The sequence below is a fragment of the Nothobranchius furzeri genome, chromosome 14 (assembly GCF_043380555.1).
Source record: "Nothobranchius furzeri strain GRZ-AD chromosome 14, NfurGRZ-RIMD1, whole genome shotgun sequence".
NCBI classification, from domain to species: Eukaryota; Metazoa; Chordata; class Actinopteri; order Cyprinodontiformes; family Nothobranchiidae; genus Nothobranchius; species Nothobranchius furzeri.
Genome location: NC_091754.1, coordinates 22,195,958 through 22,218,586, shown reverse-complemented (window position 1 = coordinate 22,218,586; position 22,629 = coordinate 22,195,958). Strand labels below are relative to the sequence as shown.

Genomic DNA, 22,629 nt, shown 5'->3' with positions numbered 1-22,629 from the left:
GCCTGTTTGTTACACACTGCCTTAGGAATGCGGGCACGATTGAGCACATAGGTTGTCTGGGGCCTGTGATGTCATGAGTGCATCTTTGAGGATGTGGGTGGGGCAAAAGAGCTCGGACAAGTCTGCAGTTGCATTTTGAGACTCAGGCCCTGTCCACACGTAGCCGGGGATCTGCCAAAACGTAGATATTTTTCTACGTTTTGGCCTGTCATCCACACGAAAACGGAGTTTTTTCACACGAAAACGGATCTTTTTAAAAACTCCGGCCAAAGTGAAGATCTGCGTTTTCTCCGTTTTGGGTGACTGCGTGTGGACGGACAAAACCGGAGTTTTAAGGTCCGCAACGTCACTTTCCGCGACAAAGCAATGCTGACATCACATGTGCGACCTGTGTTTACACTAGCCGACAGCATGGATGCCCTCAGAGCTAAGCTCTGTCACTACCCGATCCATCAATTGTCCAAGCGCTTTCTGCTTGTTTGTTTTTGCAAGCGGAATTACTGCTCCTTGCGGAAGACCACAGACGAAGGACGAGATTAAGAACGGGGGAAGTACTGCCGCCTACAGGTCTGGCATGTCCTTAACAACGTATTTATCCGGGCACGTGTGGACAGAGTTTGTTTTTAAAACGCGGTGGTGTGGATGCAAGTTCAGACTCTGATTTTGTATCCTGCGTTGCTGTGTCTGGCAGCACTCTGCGTGCGTGCGTGCGTGTGTGTGTGCGCGCGCACGCATGCCTCCTCACAGCAGTGAGAGACAGAGTAAAATGGCTTCAGCCAGAGGCTTGTTAACTCCACAGCATCCAGAATAATAATGAATCATGCATGTGGGAAGCCCCAGCGGCCTGATTCTATCCACCAATCGGAGGCGCCACCTAATGGTACGCATGATTTCATTTCTGTCACCCTGCTTTCTGATTGGCTACATGCCATGTTTAAAAGCTTAGCTTTATGATCTGAGCGGTCCCAACATCCTTCCAAGTAGAATATAGTACTCATAAAACATCACATATGGTAGGGATATCTTATAAAATCATCTTTATATCCATTAAAGATGTAAAAGAAGTTGCAAGAGTTGTAAAAATTTGTTGCAGTTTAGTCAGAAAAGATCTAAATTTTGTCTCAATTTGTTTGCAGTTCACCATCATTTCAGTTGGTTGTCAAGTATTTCTAAAGCTGTCTCACATTTGCTGCACTTCTTGACTCCTGGAAACTAAAATGAGATGGGTCTGAGACAGGTTCCAGGTGCCCTATGGCCTTGTAACTACTTTGAGAGGAAATGTGTTCATCAAATCTTTTAAACGCTCTCAATTTTACGCTGGAAGTTTATTTATTTATTTATTTATTTATTTATTTATTTATTTATTTATTTATGTGTTAAATAGTTTCATGCAAGGGTGCCCAATCCTGGTCCTGGAGGGCCGGTGTCCTGCATGTTTTAGTGGTTTTCCTGCTTTAACACACCCTATTTTAATCATCAGGTGAGTAATAGGCATATGCAGAGCTTAATGAGCTGCTGCACAAGTGAATCAACTACTGAATCAGGAATGCTGGAGCAGAGAAACAAGTAAAACATGCTGGATACCGATTGGGTGCCCCTGCGTTAGTGAGCTGTAAGACTTACCACATTTAATTTATATTTTTGTTTTCTTTCAGGTCAGCAACAGAAGTGCCTTTGAGACAACAACTCCATTCTGAATTTTCTTTCTGAAGACATTCTCAGGCGGTTACAAAGCATACCTCATCTGCAAACTGTCTGGTTTCAGTTTTCTCATCCAACACCTGAACGACTGCTGAATTTGAGCCATATGAGCTGAAGACAAACGCCCTGAGAATGTTTCACTAAAGTGGAAAGTTTGTTTTTGACTTGTTTGATCTCTGCGGAAACCTTGAGTTCAGGGACACGCACAAGCTCGGACTTGTTCCAACGACAAACACACCTACTGTTGATTATCTGATGGAAGATTTGTCAGTGATAAAACAACATTCTGCGCTAGCTGATGGAGGAACCAAGTGGCTTCTAAAGTGATCACCCCTCCGTTTCCAGCAGAATTTTTGATTAAACTGTTAAAACTTTTTGGTGTAGGCCTTTTAAACGTTTAACCTTCATAGTGTGCTGAAAACCTCTCGGACATGGCAATGAACATGTCTTCGGTTAGAGACACGAAGTGGCTGACTTTGGAAGTGTGTCGCCAGTTTCAGCGGGGAAACTGTTCACGTAGCAATGAGGAATGCAAGTTTGCACACCCGCCCAAAAGCTGCCAAGTTGAAAATGGAAGAGTCATCGCCTGCTTTGACTCCTTGAAGGTACGATTTCAAAATATTCTTTTAAATTTCATGGAAAATACATCCCTGGTAAAGGAACTGTAACTTTACAGAGTTGTTTTATTTATTCATCTTTGCATTTTGTAGCTCTGTAATTGTTAAGTAATAGAAAATTACTTTGGCTTTAATAGTTATTTTTACACTGTTTTAGCAAAAATGCTTAAATTCTTGGTTTATTCATATTACACTTTTAATCTTCATTTTTAAACTGCCATGTTAGTTGCGTTGGCTGCTCAAAACAAATAGAAGACATCTTTTTTAAGCTCTCCTAATTCTTCATAGTTTTTTTAATGAAGCCATAAATCAACACATTTGTTGCCTTTCGTACTCTCTTGTGAATTCTTTCTAATTCCACCCACTCCTGGAGAGGTGGCTCTCTCTAGTAGGATGGGACCAATTAGCCGCCCCGTCCCAACAAATACGCTTAAAACGCTGCAGATCTGGCAAAACTACCCCGACGCTTATAAAAATAATCCTGTCCACTTTAAGTCTTTATCCTGCTCTAATGAGGAATTCTCCAAGTCCCTGGTTGCATTAAGACGAATTCTGGTCTCTAAGCCATTACACATAAAGCTCCAGTGCTTTAACAACCCCTAAACAATTCTACACTCTTCTATAAATAGATAACATACATGTAAAAATGTTCTAATCAGTAATTTGACGATTTAAAAGAAATCTTGCATTCAATTGGATTAAAGCCAGTTTATCCTCATCCAGGCTCAGCATGGGGCCAGCGCTGTTTAATCCACTCGCACACATTCACTATCACATCTCCATGTGGGATTATTTTCACTGTGAATTATTGCATTGCCAGCCTGTGCCCTTATGTCAGATATGCATACACACAAAGTAGCGACCGTATTTATCCACGAACGAACAACTGATTACAAAGCTGCACCACATTGCAGGTCTTGAGCTACTTTAAAACAATCTTACAATGCACAACAACTGAATAAAAAATTTTACAGGTTTTTTTGGAGAAATTGTTGAAATTAAATTCCTGGGGTGAATTTCCAGTTCAGTTTTTGTGAGTTTTCTTCCAACTTTAATGCTCAGCAACCATTCCATGTCTCCGCTTTACTTACACAACACAAAAGGACCCTTTAGGCCTTCCCCACCCAAATACAACCACAACATTTCAGATGGTGAGTGAGATGAGAGGCAAAAGCAGCCTTTAGAGTGAAAGTTTCTTTTTTCAGCATCTGCTTACAAAATAAATTAGGTCATAAATGCGTACATTTGTTTTCTTTCCTTATTTATATTCCTTACATTGTTCCACTTCATCATCTGTCTTGCTGATAGTTTAGCAACAAAAGTTAGATCGAAGCTTAGAACAAGGAAGATCAAATAAACTTTGGGTGAACTTTCCTTACACTAATAGGCCCTAACTCAATCATATGGAGGAATGTGCACAGCCTGTGGTATTTAACTAGTATCTCATGACCTTTACTAATGTGGCAGAAAGTCACTAAGAATAAAAAAGCTGGTTAGAGCAGTTTTCCCAAATGGCATCTCTGTTTTATGTTTGGAAATTTACCTGAAACTAAAAAAAAAGTTATTAGAACTGTTTTATTGTGTTTTGTGAAAGCCATAAGCAATTCACAATAATTCCATGGTCTAAGATGTATAAACTGTAAAAACCTTAACTATTTATTGATCACCTTTCCAGGCTCCAAAATGAACCATTGCCTGTGTTGTCAGTTGCTTCTTATTAAGGACAATTGTCCTACAGAAAGACAACATTAATTTGGTGAATTTACGAGTTACACATTAAATCTACATTAGATTTTTGCAAAATACTTTATAATGGAAATGGATCAGTTCAATTCTCCCTCTGGATCACTGTTTGAACATTGTTGAATTATTGATTTTCATTGTCTAAATAGGCCACCAGTGTAGAAATGGGTCTGCTTTGGACCAGCGTCGGGCGCAAATCACCAGAGGGCTTGGTGTCAAGTAAACATAAATTATATCAAGAGCTGCACAATGTATTGTTGTGCAGTATATGTACAACTTAGACTACTGTTTTATTCCAAGAGCTTCTTTTGACCAGTCACATGGATTCTTATTAATCTTGATGCTCACACCCAAATTAGATGATAGTGGTGTTAAAGTACTAGCCTAGTGAACTAGACCAAATTCTTGCATTGCAAAGAATGGTCTAGGCATGCTCCATTGGAACCTCAGCAGCTCCTACCAGGACTCTGGCTGGCCAATCACAGCTCTCTAGAGGGGTTTCAAACACATAAAGAGCTGTGATTGGTCCATAATGGTGGGCCAATCATAGTGCTCTATCTGCTTAGTGAACAAATCACAGAGCTTTATCCGCTTTGTGGGCCAATCAGGGCACTCTATATGCCTGGTGGGTGGGATGATGCAACAGAGTGAAACAAGAGTATGTCACATTCATTGTCCAGTAGCATGCGGAGATCATTTGAAAGACAACGGTAGAACCCGCCCCACAACCGCGAGCCGTCAATGGAGCATGGCCAGACTAAATAATACATTTATTTAGTCTGGCTTGCCAGGCTAGTTAAAGTACATGAAGGTTATTGTTAGCATTGCGATAGCCTAAAACAAACAGGAGCAAATTAGGAATTTCTTTTTACTGATGACTGATATTATCATCAGAAACAACACACAAAGTATTCCACGAATAAATGATCAGAGGAACCATGCTGTCTGCTGTACAGATCAGACATTCAGTCTTCCCAGAGTTAAAATGAGAGGAAATTATCTTTTAGCCAGTTTGTTGCTGATGGGCGTTCCTAGCCTAGTGAACTAGACCAAATTCTTGCTTTGCAAAGTTTGGTCTAGGCATGCTCCATTGGAACCTCCACAGCTCCTACCAGGACTCTGGCTAGCCAATCACAGCTCTCTAGAGGGGTTTCAAACACACAAAGAGCTGTGATTGGTCCATAATGGTGGGCCAATCATAGTGCTCTATCTGCTTAGTGAACAAATCAGAGTTTTATCCACTTTGTGGGCCAATCAGTGCACTCTATATGCCTGGTGGGTGGGATGATGCAGCAGAGTGAAACAAGAGTATGCCACATTCATTGTCCAGTGGAATGCGGAGATCATTTGAAAGACAACAATAGAACCCGCCCCACAACCGAGAGCCGTCAATGGAGCGTGGCCAGACTAAATAATACATTTATTTAGTCTGGCTTGCCAGGCTAGGGCGTTCCAGTAGTGCAGACAAAGAAGAATTTGGAATCTTTAAGGGAAGTGAATTCCGTCCACATAAAAGTGGCAAAACAGGTGTGGGCCTAAAACAGAGCCTTGTGGAACTCCACATAAAGTAGTATCTGACAGATAATAGATTTACCAATTTTTTTATGCTTCTCATTTGGTAATACCCTGTGTGATCATGAGTTTGAATGTCCCTATTCTAATCACTGACGATTAATAAACACCTGACAGTAAAATGGCTATAATGTTCAAAGAGGAGTCTAAATGAAGTGGAAATGCTAGGGGCTGATGACAGGAACACCTTTGGCTGGCTCACATTTGTCTTATATTTTGAATCTCCAAATGCAGGGCAGATGCTCCAGAGAGAACTGCAAGTATCTCCATCCACCATCTCACCTAAAAACTCAGTTGGAGATAAATGGCCGCAACAATCTGATCCAGCAGAAGACAGCAGCAGCTGTGCTCGCCCAGCAGATGCAACTCATGATTCCTGGACACAGTCTGCAGCCTATGGTGAGAGTCTCAAATCTATTCAGGATGGAATTTCCTTTGTTTTGTTACAATGTTTGTCTCAGGCTTAAGTCAACATCTCTTGCTACACAGGGGCTTGGTGCTAATACTGGTCTGGCTTATGGGTCATACATCACACCTTTGAGCCATGGGATGAGCCTCATTCCCTCAGACATCCTCTCCAACACCCCAGTTCTTGTTCCTGGCAGTCCAGCTGTCACAGTTCAGTGCACGTCCTCTTCTTCCTCCTCGTCTTCAAATTCTCCCTCCCAGAAGCTGCAGCGTCCAGACAAATTAGAGGTACTCATGCGCCTGAATTTTGCAGTTTAACATAAGAAATGTTAATCATTTTTCTGGTCTGACATAAGCTGGCTACAGGCAAAAAGCTAAACTGTTCTCCCCATCTTGATAAATGCACCTCCTTCAGGTGTGCCGTGAGTTTCAGCGGGGGAACTGTGCACGAGGGGAGACAGATTGCCGCTTTGCTCACCCCATTGACAGCCCGATGATTGACAGCACTGATAACACAGTCACTGTTTGCATGGACTACATCAAGAGCCGGTGCTCCAGGGAGAAGTGCAAGTATTTTCACCCGCCTGCACACTTGCAGGCCAAACTCAAATCCAGTCAGCAGCAAGTCTGTCAAACGGCAGTGGCAGCCCAGGCCACAGCTGCAGCCATGGTAAGACCTAGCTTTATTCTTTTGGTAGCTTTAAAATGTTTGGCTGCTGTTATGCTGTTGGTCTGATGCCGTCGTCAGTGCTGTGTTTAAAATCTGAGGTCAAATCTAAGCCCCAGGGCTCGTTATCCTACTGTTGACTATTAAAGCTGCTATAGCGAATCTACAGAACAAGCTAGGATTTCAACGCGAACATGGTCACAGAACACTCGCCCCGCCCCCTTTTTGGGACTCTAGTAGTTTGTCCTAAAGTTGAAGTGGTAGCAGCCGGCTGTTTCTCCTTCTCTGACAAATACCACAAACTTGAATGTGTTCTGCGATGTTGCGGAGATGCTATTGCTAATGACTAGTTTCTACTAGCCAAGACGTGTTCTGCTCTCTTGGAGCAAAATCAACGCAGCCTCCCATGGTCGCAAGCCAAGGTGGCCGATTATATGATATGAATATTAGTTTTCCCCGCAATGTAGAAGAAACAAGCTTTTGTGACACAATCTTTCTCTTCTATTTCCTTTCTGCGACTAAAGCAGGCAGTGAGGGTTTGAAGGAAATGTTCTCGTTCAGCATGCATGTGCAACTCGGAGTGACTGATCGTATTTAAAGGAGAGCAAGTATAGTGAATGAGCCGTTATGCTGTTGAGTTGATTGCTGACTGTAGACTAGTGCTACTCAATTCTGGCCCTGGAGGGCCGGTATCCAGCATGTTTTCGTTTTAACTCCGTTTCAACACACCTGATTTCAATCAGCAAGTAAATAACAGGCTTCTGCAAAGCCTGATGAGCTGCTGCACAGGTGAACCAACCACTAATCAAAAAGATGGCCTGTATTTGATATAGCGCCTTCTAGAGTCCTGGAACTCCCCAAGGCACTTTTCAACACAATCAGTGGTTCACCCATTCACACACTGGTCGGGATGAGCTACAATGTAGCCACAGCTGCCCTGGGGCGCACTTACAGAGGCGAGGCTGTCGAGCACTGGCGCCACCGGTCCCTCCGACCACCACCAGCAGGCAAGGTGGATTAAGTGTCTTGCCCAGGGACGACAGCGACAGACTGAGCGGGACTCAAACCTGCAACCTTCCGATTGCGGGGCGAGCACTTAACTCTTGTGCCACAGTCGCCCACAATCAAGTGTTTTTGAGCAGAGAAACCGCTAAAACGTGCTGGATACCGGCCCTCCAGGCCCGGATTTGAGTACTCCTGCTGCAGACAGTCAATAGTTTTACAACAGCACCCCTTCATATGCACCATCTACATACTTTTCAAGTTTCACCTGTACAGTTACATGTTTTGGATGAAGACACAACATTGGCTGTAACTCAAGGTCCATATTTATTTAAGCCTATTAGCTCTTTATTTTTTGTCTGTTTTTTGTAAAATTACCTGATTGAGAAACAGAGAAGCTGCAATTTTATGTTAAAAGAAGTTATTTTTTTATGTTTAGGACTAATGGAGAGAGACTCACCTGAATACACACATTTACTATGTAGTTTGATACAGAAGCCATATTGCAGCAAATTAATTTAGCCTTATACAGCCTTATGCAGCGTTAACACCACTAATAATTCAACTAAAAGAAAAATACTTTAACTATTCTACAAGATAAATAGGAGATAATTAACATTTTTGGTGAGGTTTAAGTCTATGTGAAATACAATAGTAAAATTACTTTTAAGGTGCATTTAACCAAAATTTACTATTATTGTTAATTATACAGTAAAATTAACAGGATAAACGTTCCGTAAGTGCATATCAAAGTCATTTTACTTAGTGAAACTGTTTTTTTGTCCTTTACAGACGCTTTATGTTGGTTTCTGTGTACGTTTTCTTTCATTGCGTAATCCTTTAGGTTTTATCTAAAGCTCACAAAAGTAATTACATTTTTTATGTGCCATACAAGATGAGGAACCAGCCATTATTCCATGTAGAGCTTTGCTGTAAATCTGGTAAATGTGCTTTATGACTTTAGATGCATGGTTCATCTGTTGATTTGTGACACTGCTTCGGGCTGGCTCTCATAAAACCAAGTCATCTTTCATTGAACAGTAAACACTGTATTCCATTCAGATCGCTTTCTTAAAGCTGTAAAATCTGTGTGTAAGTCCAAAAGTGTGTGTGCGCAGCTGCACTGATCAGAGAGTTTTAAGTAAATTAACAACTCAGATCTCTTTATATGTAACAAATGTATAACTTGAAAGTACACATCAATGTCAATCTGCAAATGAACTAATTCTGACTTACAATCATTAAATGTGCCTCTTTACTACATTTTTTATTACTATGCATGTATATTATGTCTCATGTTGTATACTACATTCAGATTTTTTTTGTTTTTGTTTTCCCCCTGTCACCTACCCACAATGCTGTCCTCCATGGTGCACCTCTTCTTGCTGTTACCTGTATGTTAATGCGCTTGAATCCCATTGGCCCACTGCCATCATGTGCTCGCTGCCTGCTATTTAAAGACTCAGTCGACTGCCAAAGCAATGAAGCGACCCCTCGAGGCGACTGTAGACCTGGTATTTTCACCTTTTGCTTTGCATGTGGCTATTACTTGTTCTAGGATAACATTTTATTTTTTGTCATTGTGGTTTTCAGGCTCTTCAAAGCTCATGTGTGCACAGTCGCCATCATTTAGCTTTAATGTTTAACTGTTAAAATGTTATTCCAAGCATAACGTAATCCTAAAGCTGTGCTTCGTTTTTCACTTTTTACATTTTTTTAACCTTAAATACTAAAAAAAAATACTTTTTTTTATAAATGTGTACAAAACTGAACAAAAGAGCAGTTGGGGAATTTTCACACTTGTTTTTTGTCACTTGTAGGCATTTCCTCACAGTGTCCTGCAACCCCTACCAAAGAGACCAGCTCTAGAGAAGAGCAGCTGGGCCAGCTCTCTCCTCAACCCCAGTTTATTGCACTACCAACAAGCTTTGGCCAACACACAACTGCAACAGGCCACTGCAGCATATTATCCCACAGGTGAACCTCAAAATAACACATTATCTTACTTTACATTCCCTATTCCATGGCTTAATATATTTAAAATGTTTAAGATTTTCATGGATGTCATTCACTTTTTATATTGTTATTTAAAGGTGTCCTAGAATTTATGTTGGTCGCATAAAAGCTAACTGCAGAACAACCTTAGCCCGAGTAACTGGTAAAATTAGCCCAAGCTGCTAACACTGGCCTGAGCTACTGCTAACATTAGCCCGACCTACTGCTAACCTTAGCCCAAGCTACTGCTAACATTGGTCCAAGGTGCTAACACTAGCCTGAGCTACTGCTAACATTAGCCCAACCTACTACTAACCTTAGCCTAAGCTACTGCTAAAATTGGCCCAAGGTGCTAACACTAGAGTTAAGCCTGATTCATGCTTCTCCATCTGCGTCAGTGCGGGGACACGCAACGCCATTATGCGGGCCTGTTGGAGAGCTCCGCAAGGACGGACGGAGTCAAGCTCTCTTTTCTAAACGTCCGTCCATCGAGACTGACAACGCAAGCTTGTGATTGGTCAGGACGCCACTGTCATCTACACCGCCGCCATTGCGCCCTCAAAAACAAAGAGAGCCGAGGATAACTAGCGGCAGACACGGAGCAGCTTGAAGAATACCTTGTGAAAAAAACTCTAAAAACATGAACGTTTAATTCCCCCGTGACTGGAGGAGTGAAAAGATGTGCAGCAAGCGTTTTATTTGTGGACGGAAATGACGGGAAACGTGGGTTTAGAGGTGGCGAGTCCATGAAGAGGTGGAGGAGGATGAGAGACAAATATGTCTGTTAAAAAGTCTCTTATATACAAAAAACGCAATATAAACACACTATCTTGGACCGATACATGACGAGATACCACAGAACAGTGCTACGCCCTCTGGTGTCCTGGTGGGGAATTGCTTTGCAACACTCCCCAGGAGATGGAGAAGTATGAGGGCAAAACATTTATGTCCGTGCGTGCGTGTCTCTCCCTGTTGGAGCTGACGGAGAAGCATGAATCAGACTTTACTGTTAACATTAGCCTGACCTACTGCTAACCTTAGCCCAGGGGTCGGCAACCTGTTCCCATCAAAGAGCCATTATTACCCGTTTCCCACAGTAAAGAAAACACTGGGAGCCGCAGCAGCCGCGGCGTTGTGGGCGGGGCCTACCCTCAGACAGCAGAGAGCTGCTTTAACCAATCACAACAGGTGACAGCAGCCAGTACCGGTCGCTCGTGTACGTCAAGTTATCTTTCATAAGACGATAATCAATAAAACGATTTATATAAAGTGGATCCAGAAGTTGTAGCCCGTCTCTGCCTACAATATTTTGATATTTTTCACCCTGTTGGTGGTTTTACTGAGCAGGTGCCACTTTTATCATACGTTTCTTTTTAAAACATGTTTAGACTGTTCAGAATACAAATCCAGGCTCTGTCACGTTTTATTGTTGTAATTAAACTTTGTAGGTGGGGAAGGTCAGAAAAGGATCCGATCATTTTGTTTTTCCCTCATTTACAGTGACTGAGACAACGGTGCAGTGTGCCTGGCTCTGGTGTTAATCAAGTTAAATTATATCTCTTTGCAACAAGTTTCACAAGAAAACAGAACAGTTAAAAGCAGGGGTTGTGTTGTGTTGACCGGACAGTTCCCGGATTTGACCGTTTATTTTGACGGAGAAAGAATAGAAAGAATTACCCCGACACATGCAGACGAACTGACATTTTATTCGTTACACACATCGCAGATGTAGCTAAATCACTCAAGAAAAGATTCCCATCTGAACATCTGAGCTGGACACTGCTCAGCGCAGCTCGCTGTCAGCGCGTACATACGGTGCACAGCGAGCTGAAGATGTGGAGAGGGGCTTGGAGCGCATGCAGGAAGATTCCTCCGACTGAAGCGAGACTTGTCACTTAGAAAATGTTCCCCGATTATGAAACTTTGGCTGAATAGCGCTTGTTCCTGTCTCCAATGTGGCAACGGATCCAGGAGCCTGTCTGAGGAGAAGCCCAGAATCTCACATCCTCGTCAGCTCAGAAAGCGCATATGATTACGCACAAGCGTGACCCGTCACCCCGGTCTCACAGTAAGACCGGGTTGGAACTGTTCAAGTTTACGCAGACAATCTTTACATTTAGAATTGGTATACAGATGTAAAATTAATGCAGTAAAATATAAAGCATTTTATTTAAACATCCATTAATTATTTTACAAGCACAGAGAGCCGCATCAGATGGATGGAAGAGCCGCATGCGGCTCCAGAGCCGCGGGTTGCCGACCCCCGCCTTAGCCCAAGCTACTGCTAATATTAGCCCAGGCTACTGCTGACACTACCTGAGCTACTGTTAATGTTAGCCTGATGTATTGCTAACATCTTTTTTTGACGAGAGGAGAACAACAAAGAGCACTTATCATATCCCAGAATGAACTGGAAATATCCTGACTTTGAATGAATGCCTGACAGAGCCATAACTTGTGGTACTTGTCCTCTTCCTTGTTCGTCTGACTTTGGCCGGACACCCACCTCCTTGTTTGAATGCACACCTGCTTTACTACACAATTGGGTTGGCCATTTTTCAGGCCTTCTGGGCCATTTTGATCTCCAACAAAGTTTCATAAGCTATATAGAAGCTCAACGAGCAGTTTCCGCAAACAAAAATTGTTCTATGACACCTTTAACACCAAACAATCATTCCATTCCGATTATTAATTTCCCATATCAGGTTACAGATTTTATAAATAGTATCTGATTTTCTGCAAAGTATCAAAATGATTTTTTTTTCAGATGATATCGTAAAAATAAAAATTTCTTTCCCAAAACTGAGCTGAAGTGAATGAATTAGACTGCCCTCTGGAAGTTAGTCAATGCTCATTTATTATAGTAATACGTCAATCCCAGATTATTGTTAAGTTAGGTCAAAAGATAGAGGCAGTATGTTGACAAACTTATTTTTTTCGTTAAAAAGAGTAGCTTCTATGTGCAGCAGCATTGGGTATTAGTATGGATGTTAAACCTTTACTGCTCTGGATAATTCAGTTGTGTGTGCAGACAGAAGGCTAAAGTGAAAAGACATCAACAGAGAAGCTAATATTGCTTCTTATCAGCCTGAGAAGGTGGTAAACAATGAAGACGCTTTGCTGTCTTCCCAGGAGTGGGAGTCACGGCAAATTCACCCCAAGGTCAGCCTCTGCAGTGCTCTGAGAAGCCTCTGTAAACTCAAAAGAGACATCTCAGACTCTAGATGCCTCATGGCAGTGCAACTAAGAAAAAAGCTGAACAAGCTTTTTTTTTTTTTTTTTGGTTTGCTTTGGAGAAGCTGTTCGAAAAACGACTCTTTTTCTGAAACAAACATGGAAGGACAGCTTAGGTTAGCTAAATCAGGAACTATGTCTAAGTGTTAGCAGTGGGCCAAAACTGGGTCATACAGCAGGACCAATGATCAGTTTCATCACTGGATCTAAAATGAATGCATTCAACTTCAACTTATATGTTCTACACTGAAGGTCTGTGTTAACCAGATCTTCTCTCTCATGATCATGCAGGTTCTGTCCTGTGCATGACTCCTGCTAACAGCATTGGTAGGTCCTTTCCTTATGTTCTTTATACTGTTTCTCCTTATCTGCCACTATGAGAGATGATTCTACATCATAAAATTTTTAAATGTTTTTAAAGATATGTTTATTTTTTTCCTGCTTTGTGGCACTTTTGTGTGCTTTTGGGTGTTTAATTTCCTCTAATATTTCAAATGTAGAAATGCCATCACTTTGATAAATTTGTAGATTTGCCTTCCGCCACTGGAATAAATTAGAAAATCTGATCAGCCTCTTTGAGATTTATCCCTCTAAACATTCCACTGGAATAAAAATCTTTAACATGTCTATGTGGGATGTTGTTTATGATCAGATTTTCTAATTTCATTTCTTATCAGCTCTCCCTTTATGTCCTCCCCTGCTGTCTCGCTTTGCTGTGTGATCACATGCCATCTGCTGGTCTAACCCAATGATGGCTTGCCGCTACTCTCATTTTATATTTGCCTGGCAAGAGAAAGAGAAACATTGCTATGGTTACCATAATGCTCCACCTCCCTTTTCATTGCTTTCATGGTTCCCCTCCTGAAAAAGTCCCCATGATGTACAGTGCTACGCCTGCTACTGTTTCTGCAGCAACTACTCCTGCCACAAGTGTCCCCTACGCAGCAACAGCGCCAGCCAATCAGGTTTGCTTCTTTTTAAAGCTTTCTGTCATAAATCCTTGAGCTCTTGATAAGTGCTTCGTCTCTAAATCAGGGGAGTTGCTCAATCAGCGTCGAGGTGCCCTGCTTGCTTTACAGTCATACAGCTTCATACCTGTAGATCTTTAGCACAGCTGCTTGACTGCATTTTATTTATTTTATTACAAAAAACTTACTGAGATTTCTTTCACTTGCAAAACAAAATGGCGTTGCATTTATTCTTTGTTGCATGTTTGCTTTGTTTGTTGTCATTTTGTTTCAGTTTTAAGGTTAGATTAGATTCCACCATTCAGGCGTGTGTGTGTGTGTGTGTGTGTGTGTGTGTGTGTGTGTGTGTGTGTGTGTGTGTGTGTGTGTGTGTGTGTGTGTGTGTGTGTGTGTGTGTGTGTGTGTGTGTGTGTGTGTGTGTGTGTGTGTGTGTGTGTGTGTGTGTGTGTGTGTGTGTGTGTGTGTGTGCATGAGGTTTTTATCACGAATAATTTATTATTTTAGTTTAATATTTCCAGTTTTCTTTAAGCTTCTACTTGTTTAGTAGCAATTTGACAACTGGAAAACAGAATTACATTCATGTGTCTTCATGTTTTTAAGCATGCAATAATCAATTACAGATTAATGGGTTAATATAGATTGTACAGCTCTACATGAATGGGATTAAGTCTAAATCAGAGGTGTCCAAAGTGTGGTTTCGGGCCGTGATTTCATGACCTGGCAGAACCAATTCATGTCTGAAACGTTCCCGGTGGGAAGGGACACACACCTAAATTTTTGGTAAAATACGTCTATTTTGTTACGTGCTGCTTACGCAGCCAGTGGAAAGGCTGTGTTATAGCGCATCGTCCTAGGCCGACCAGTTGTTTTGAGCCCACGTTTCATTTCGTGCTGAGTTGACTACTCACCCACCTATGCATGTGCGATTCAGCAGCAAACTGGATGTGGTGATGTAAATATCTTCTTTGACTGCAGCTAGGACCGGAGCTACAGCAGCGTGAGGACTGACCGTCTGCTGTGAGCGCTCTTAGATAGGAGCCCACGGCAGCACCGCTGCTCAACGATTAGAGTAGGAAGCTGTTTGCTTCGTGCTCACGCCCACTATTTTTTACTAACTTGTGGCACTTAGGAATGACTCCATGCCATTTAACGGGCCCGCCATGTCCGTGCCCATGGCCACGTTCCTGAGAAGGCTGTGTAAACTTCTCGGGCCTAGTGGTTGAGTGTCCGTCCTGAGACTGGGAGCTCGGTGTTCAAATCCAGTCGGGTCATACCAAAGACTTTAAAAATAGGACACTCCCCTTTAAGGGGTTGGATTTGGGGGGTTAAACCAGCAAACAGTTCCCGAGCGCAGCCGCTGCTGCAGCTCACTGCTCCCCACAGGGATGGGTCAAACATTGTGTGATGACCAATGGGACATTAAACACAACTTGGCCACACGGAGACGGGCTATCTCCACCCGGCTCAAGCTGAGCTGACCGAAGTGTAAATGTGCCAGTTGTGAGTTTGCTCGACTCCTGATTACATTTACAGAAAAGTTTCATTTTGACTCCTTAGCAAAGGCTGTTGGTGCAGATAAATTGTTTATTTTATTTCTCTTCATATTTTTATAAGTGTGAGGCCTAAAAAAGTGCAGAGAAAAAAAGTTTTCAATTGAAAAAGTAAAAAATACATTTTTAATTAGGGCAGATATATGAGATTCCATTCAGTCACTACATGCTTATTTATTTTGTGTATTTTTAAACAGGGAAAACAAAAAATTTAGAATGAAGTCATTTTAGCTTTTTGTTTATTAAAAAAAATTTCAAATGTTTCAGGCCTGCTAGTACTTGGCCCACTTCTGGAAACATTTGGACACCACTGAACCTTTGATGGATGCTTCTTTTTACTTCCCAACACCCTCATATTAAATAAAAAACATCAAAAATGCACGGGGTGCTTCTAGGGTGTGGAGCGATTGTGAGTACCTCCACTGCTCTTCAGTTTAGGGATACAAGCTTTACAAAAAAAACGTTCATCCTCCTGAGTGCCTCAGGTCCTTTTCTTTTTTGTTACCCTCATATTATAATTTGATGCCTGTGACTTTGGGTTTTAAAGAGCATGCGTGTTTTGTGTTTAAAAAATCATTTAAGCACCTTTTGTATGAAACTTTTCCATGACTCTCCTTTGCCTCTGCAACAGATCATCCTCAAGTAACCATCAGAAACAGAAGCCGGTGCCGTGTCGCTGCTGCCTCTGCTAACGGCCCCGAGCAGCCACTCTGTAAATATTCAGTAAACGTCACACACAACCTGCAACAGGCTGCATGCTGAGAAAACATCGCCACTGAAAAGACACGCCAGCTCAGCTTGGAGGGTTGCGTTGCAATCACAGAAGACTGTTGTAAGTGCATGCCTTGGCACCTGTGATGGCGTGCGTTCTTAGTAATAGTGGCTTCCTGATGGAGCCCAAGATTAAGCCATCATTTTACATTCTGTACAAGAGCCTGTTGAATAACAAAACATATAGCTCAACTATAGAGGCAACAAAGTATGTAGATTTAAAGAAGAAATGATGGTGGATCTAATCTGAGGACAGAAAAGATGTAAGAGGGTTAGATGTAAAAAAAATAATGTCACATTTTTGAGATTGTCCTTCTTGTTCCTTCCTGAATGTGTTGCGTTGTTCGCTGTTCCTCAAGATGAGATTTGAATAATGAAATCAAAGCCAGTGGAAAGCACTTATTTTAACTTTACTCATCATGTCATGAAGCTAGTTTTTATAGATATCCCTTTAAATAGCTCAGAGCGGTCCCCAGAGAACTGGATCAGTGCTCCACCTCTTGGTGTGCCTTTGTACTGCAGGTCCTGATGAGAACTCCCCAGTGGTTTAATATTGGACGTATTCATAAATAAAATTTAATTTTAACAAGTTAATACAACATTTAGACATTTTCTGCTCATAGAAAAAGTCACAGCAGATGTTAAACTCACTAAAGATGTTGTGGTCGTGTGGGCTTTATGTTGCAGTCAGGTGTCAGTACTGTATTATTTGAATGTTACAAGTGCCTACATGCAAATATGTACATGCAAATGAAGCAGATCTAAAAGAATTAGTGTAAAATCGGTTCATTTTTAATGTGCTAAAGCAGACATCAAAGATAAATGTCTTTTTTTTTTTTTTTTTTTGCAAGGCCATGGCAGTGCATTAGTAACGTTTGAGAATCTGATCAGATTTTAGTCTTAAAGGAGACATAACATGCTTTTAAGTTATTCCTTTTTACATCTAAATCATTCAGTTGGGGGTCTAAATACAGTGGAACTGCAGTTCTTTGGTCTGATTTCCTCATCATTGTTGCTCTACAGACCCTCATCTACCCCTGTTCTGAGGAGAGTCTTGAGAACGAGCCGTTTTTGGGTACTGTCTCTTTAAACTGGAGGAGGAGCTGTAAACTCCGCCCCCCTCCATAGTGCAGACCTGTACTCTCCTCCCCAGTCGGACTTTGTAGTTCTATAGAGAAATCATTATTTAGCATAGCAGATTTAGCATAGCATATTAGCATTTTTAAAACATGTGGGGAGGGTAGTTCATCAAGCTGTTTCAAGGCTGCTAACTCTCTCATGCATTTGTCTGTAGTCACACACACACACCCGTCACTGCCGACGGAGGGACCAGCTAGCAGGCACGTGCGCGCGCGCGCGCACACACACACACACACACAAGGAATGCTGCTTGCTTATTTATTTCTATAAAAAATGTTTTAAAAAATGATACAGCTCATTAAAACACCATTAAAAGAATACATTTTATTAAGATCTCTATCTAAATATATACATACATATAATTATAAATAATTTTATAAGTGGTCTTATTTTATATTGGGTGTCTTAATGGCTGAAAATGGATAAAAAGCAGTTACATTTTAATTTAAAGATTTGAGATTCGAGTCAAAAATAAAGAACATTCCTCCAAATGTTCTTTAATGTGATCATTATAATTCTAATGCTTACAACTTTGTTTTTATTGTCTGCAATGCGTAGCCTATATCTTTATTAAATGTGTTTAGCTGAAAAGTGGTAATTCTCTCTAATGTGTACAGAGAGGTGGACATCAGTGCTGCAGTGAAATTCCCAGGATCAGTCTGCTTTGCTAACAAATATAGTTAAATCTTACCTGCATTCTAAATAAATACCGTTAGGTGAAAACATCAGTAGGCATTGAGTTATTGATACAATCCCTAACAGCCAGAATGGAAGAAGTGCATGCTGGGTCATCCTGGATCTGAGCCTGTTCTGTGTATTTACCTACAGGATGCAATAAATGTCTACAAGGCTGAGTTTGGACCATTACATCTAAAAGAAAACATACAATCAGTGATTTTTTTAAATTGTTTACATTAATATACAAATGTTCTAAGTATTAACCTCACAGCAAATAAGTAGAACTATATAATAAACAGGCTTTAGTAGTTAAACAGGCGTTGTGCACACAGGTGCTTTGTGTCTCGGTGCTGGTGGTGTCTAGGTCTCAGAGTTCCTGTCCTCCTGCCGTCTTCTGTTGTCCTCAGGATACGGATTGATGTTTCCTGATGATGAGGGAGGGGCAGTATGTGGGCTTCAAACTGGTCCTGGATAACAGTGGGAGACCTCCGTTGTCTGAATACTGAGACCAGAGGGTTGGTGAGATGCAGATCTTCTCTACCTCATCTAGAAACGGAGTTGGTTCAGGGAAAACTTTTCCAAAGACCAGTTCCATGATGTCATCGCCATATTCTGCAATGATAGACGATAACTTTAATGACATATTTTGTTTACAAGCAGCTTTAGGAAAGTTGTTTCTTTAGCTTTCATGTTTATAGTCACGTTTGTGTTTGTTCACAAGTTCACTTTGCTGCAGTGACTTCATATTCTTACAAATGTAATAAAATAGTGACACTAAAATTATACAAATGATTCCTTATGAAAGGAAGCTCATTAGAGAGCAGCGCAGACAGACTTACTACATGCTGCAGCTGTTTTTACAGGCCAGCTGCTGCTGAATTTGGGGAAAGTTATTCTGCACACATCCAGATCAGATGGTCGATTACAGAAAATAATGTAATTCAATAATTTCTAAACAGATTAAACAAGTAAAACATCAAATAAATCACTCTGCTGTCATCAGACGGAGTGATTCAGGGGGTGAGGTGTTCTTAATGATGAGGGTGGCTGAGGTGTGTCATCACTCACTTTGGTCTGGTCCAGACCGTCTCTTTACTGGTGGGTCTCCTTCCTCAGTAGGTGACGTGAAATGCCAACATCTGAACGTTCTGTGTTCCTTAGAGGAGAAGAAAAGTAACATTAGCAAGCTGGCTAAATTATTTTTTACTAGCATCTCGGAGAAGCAGATCTTCACTTACCTAAACATCAGACCAGTTTGTCCCAGCTGAGCTCATCAGGGCTTTAGTCTGACAGCCTGTCAGTGAAACACGGCTCCAGTCTTCTGGATGTTGACTCTAAAAAGCAAAGGAGCATTTTTACTTTTGTTTTACAGCCGATTTTATCAGCTTTCCGACGCTCACGCTCATACAGACGGTGAGCTTTGCTGCGTCTGACTGATAAAGTTAGTTTTTATATCTGCAGTGAGACAAAAAACTAACCTCACTCCACTCAGAGATTGTTCTTTAAAACTATTAAATCCACTGTGTTGACGCACTTTAATGACTTTGTCACGCTGCATTTTAGCTGATATGGGACTTTATTTACTGGATGCTAAGATTACATCACACTCACGTAGAATAACACACAGGCTCTCTGCTTCTACAATCAGTGGGAGGTTATCATCTGGTGTAAAAGAAGGCGTTGATCAGAAATCACGTTTTATTCCACGAAAATCAGCAAAATCCACATTGATCTGGGTGCTAACTTTACTAGCGATAGCGATAGCAAGCCGGATGCTAACGCTTTAGTGCTGCTAATGCCCGTAAATCTAAAGTAAAGTTTGTCGACATTTTAGAGTGATATGAAGCTTACCGCTCTGCTGCTGTGTCCCGGTGCTGCCACATTCAGATGCAAATGACTCCTTTTAGATAGATGAAGCCCTCAGTACTTACTAGCCTGGAGACAGGAACGAACGAACCACGCGCGCGCGCGCGCACACACACACACACACACACAAACACAAACACACTACTTTTTCTTCTGTGTTTTTTTAGCAGTAGTGTCATCAGCTCCTGGGTTTAAATACTGCCACACCACCCTTCCTTAAAACGAGGAACAGTTTTGAGCTGTGTGTGGCTAAAATAACCAGACATTCTGCATTTTTCCAATAGGACTACAAAAAATCTTAGCGAGAAGAAAAAATGGCGGATTGGCTCTGTGTTTAGCCGAGGGCCATTACCATATTTGGTAGTTATCCTGACTAAATTAATTACTGACGTAATGGATAATGTAAAAACTGAACGGGTGGACAAATATGCCCAAAACTTAATTATTAAATATCTAAATAGCAACTCCAGTGAATAATATAAGCCTTTTTGCTCACTTAGACACTTAAAATGTGAAACACACTGTGTTAATGGATAAAAAAGTGGGTTTTTCATGTTATGTCTCCTTTAAAATGATAATTTCTCTGTGGTGTGGAAATGTGTGTGTGTGTTATCTTAAGAGCTAAAAACCAGTTTAACCTGTTTTTATTTCACTTAGTACCGGTAGATAAGAACGTTGGTGTGTACAAACCTTTACTTCAATGTTATCTTTTAAAGATTTAGCATTTGTTCACTTTTTTTCCTGTAGTTTGCTTTTAACGCGTCATCAGTAGATACTATTATGACTACACTTGCTTATTTTATTAGCTAAGGACACTTTTAAATGTATTATCTTACATTTTGAGATGAATGTAATTTATTAAACTGACTTTAGATTGGATAAGTACATTTCAAATACCTTTATCTGTTGTTTTAGCCTCTGAAAAGCTGTTTTTGTGTCCAGGGATTAAAGGTTGAGGAAGCTGAAAGCATCCCAGACCTGCTTCTGACTCGTTACGTGTCAGGGATCATGAACTGTTGCAGAAACAGGAACACAGAATGGCTTGTGCAGCAGTGCATTGCACAAATTGTATAACCATGTGATGCTAAAACAGTTTGTCATTGATTATTAATTATTATTTGTATAGCACTTTTCTTAAGAATGTTACAAAGTGCTTTATGAGAGGATAAGTGAGTTAGTTCAGATGGTTTATTAAAAGTATGACAAAAAAGTAACATTTAAAGTTGCTGCAGAAAGAAATCTAAAGTTCCTGTTATAGAATATTTTCCTGACTTGTTTAAAATGTCCTGCAATTTGCAAACCGAGATTCTCAAACTGAATTAATTTTTGCATCCGAATGGGACAAGTAACTAAAACAACCTTCCGCTTTCTATTTTAATTATTAACATAAAACTGAAAGTTCACTCTGTTCAGTAAAATATGACACGGCAATGCTCATTTCAAGTCTGTTGAGGGATGAATTTATAATCCAGCAGCTGTTTAAAGGTGATTACTTTAAATTTCAGCTGGTTTTTATTTTACATGCGCATGCTTAAGGTAAAATTCTGAATGTTTTACTATCTTAATGGTAAAACAAAATGGTTCATATTTCACTAAAAATGTAATAAGATTGTTTTGTAAAACTCACTGAGTGTCTGCACTTCTCCAACAGTCAGACGACTAAAAGGAAAAGACTTCTTAAACTCTGCCTTATCTTTTGGTCAGTTATAAATTCCACCTTGTTTCATAAAAATTCATTTTTCCTGAATATTTTAGATAAATTTTAACTAAGTTTGCGAAGATGATTGTATAACAAACACAAATAATATGCCGATATGTTGATAGGATTGTCCGTTGCCTATAGTTACAGAGTTAGCCGATTGCTGAAGCAGCCATGTTGGTGCCATTAGGTTCCATTTGATGTGAGTCGCTCTATGAATTTTAACAATATTTGTGCATAGTTAAACATTTCATGTGGACCGTTTTGTTCCTGTTAACTCTAAATTGTGTGAAATCTGATATACTGCAAATAAATAAGTCATGTAAAAGCAAGGGTGTGTGTGTGTCCTCCGCATGTGCCCTAGCTTCAAAATAATGATGCGCTCCGAGCTTCAGCACTCAGACCTGTGCACGCTGTCAATAGCAAGATATGTATTTGATCATTTTTATCGGTGTTGGAGAAATCTGAAGGTGGTGAGTCATTCTGGCAGATTGTAATTAACACCTGTCTCATGCAGGTGTTCTGACATTGCAAACCTCACACACAGAACATTGTGTATGTAACAAAATAAATAAGAAATGACTCCCATCTGAGCATTTTAGCATTATTATATTATTATATTAGCACACTGACGGTGGGACAGCATTCTAAACGTGTCAGGCTATTAACAGCGCGCTGAAGATCTGAAGTTCAGAGTGCTTCTGTCGGAGGTCAGACGCGGAACCACGGCTCACAGGTGCATGTGAGCACATCTGGGCTGGGCAGAAGTAATTTTACAACATTGGTTTAAATAGTGCCAATAACGAGACACAGTGACTTGAGCGGCTCATGGAGCTGTGCCGCACACACACACACACACACATACTGATTCAACAAGCGCATGCTGCGCTGTGCCGTCAGACTGAAGGAAGAAATTAGGGCTCTGGTTAAACGTTCCTGCTTTAAGAAAACCGTTAAATTGCATTGTTTATGTGCTACCTGGGCACTCTAAATATTGATTTAAAATTAAATCAAAGGA

General features: G+C 40.9%; 1 protein-coding gene and 1 long non-coding RNA gene across 8 annotated transcripts; one reads left to right on the top strand and one right to left on the bottom strand.

Annotated features, from left to right (window-relative positions):
* Window positions 1-1,913: 1,913 nt before the first annotated feature.
* On the top strand, window positions 1,914-20,983 carry LOC107389970 (muscleblind-like protein 2a). Of its 7 annotated transcripts, none has more exons than XR_008564421.2 (8): window positions 1,914-2,306; window positions 5,868-6,329; window positions 6,457-6,711; window positions 9,171-9,224; window positions 9,531-9,687; window positions 13,231-13,266; window positions 16,089-16,289; window positions 20,855-20,983. XR_008564421.2 is itself a non-coding variant. In XM_015966419.3 (8 exons), exons 1-8 carry the CDS (start codon window positions 2,133-2,135, stop codon window positions 16,217-16,219), a joined length of 1,179 nt encoding a protein of 392 aa, XP_015821905.1. In that variant the 5' UTR covers window positions 1,914-2,132; the 3' UTR covers window positions 16,220-16,451. The 7 variants fall into 7 exon arrangements, 6 of the variants coding, with proteins under 6 accessions (XP_015821905.1, XP_015821902.1, XP_015821900.1 ...); XM_015966419.3 differs by lacking the exon at window positions 20,855-20,983 and having other exon boundaries at window positions 5,868-6,032; window positions 6,123-6,329; window positions 16,089-16,451; XM_015966416.3 differs by lacking the exon at window positions 20,855-20,983 and adding an exon at window positions 13,852-13,904 and having other exon boundaries at window positions 16,089-16,320.
* LOC139062629 (uncharacterized) lies at window positions 18,430-20,036 on the bottom strand. The gene is made up of 4 exons (XR_011516193.1): window positions 19,898-20,036; window positions 19,285-19,380; window positions 19,115-19,202; window positions 18,430-18,658 (listed from the first exon to the last, which is right to left on the bottom strand). It is a non-coding gene; the product is annotated as an uncharacterized lncRNA (long non-coding RNA).
* Window positions 20,984-22,629: the final 1,646 nt, after the last annotated feature.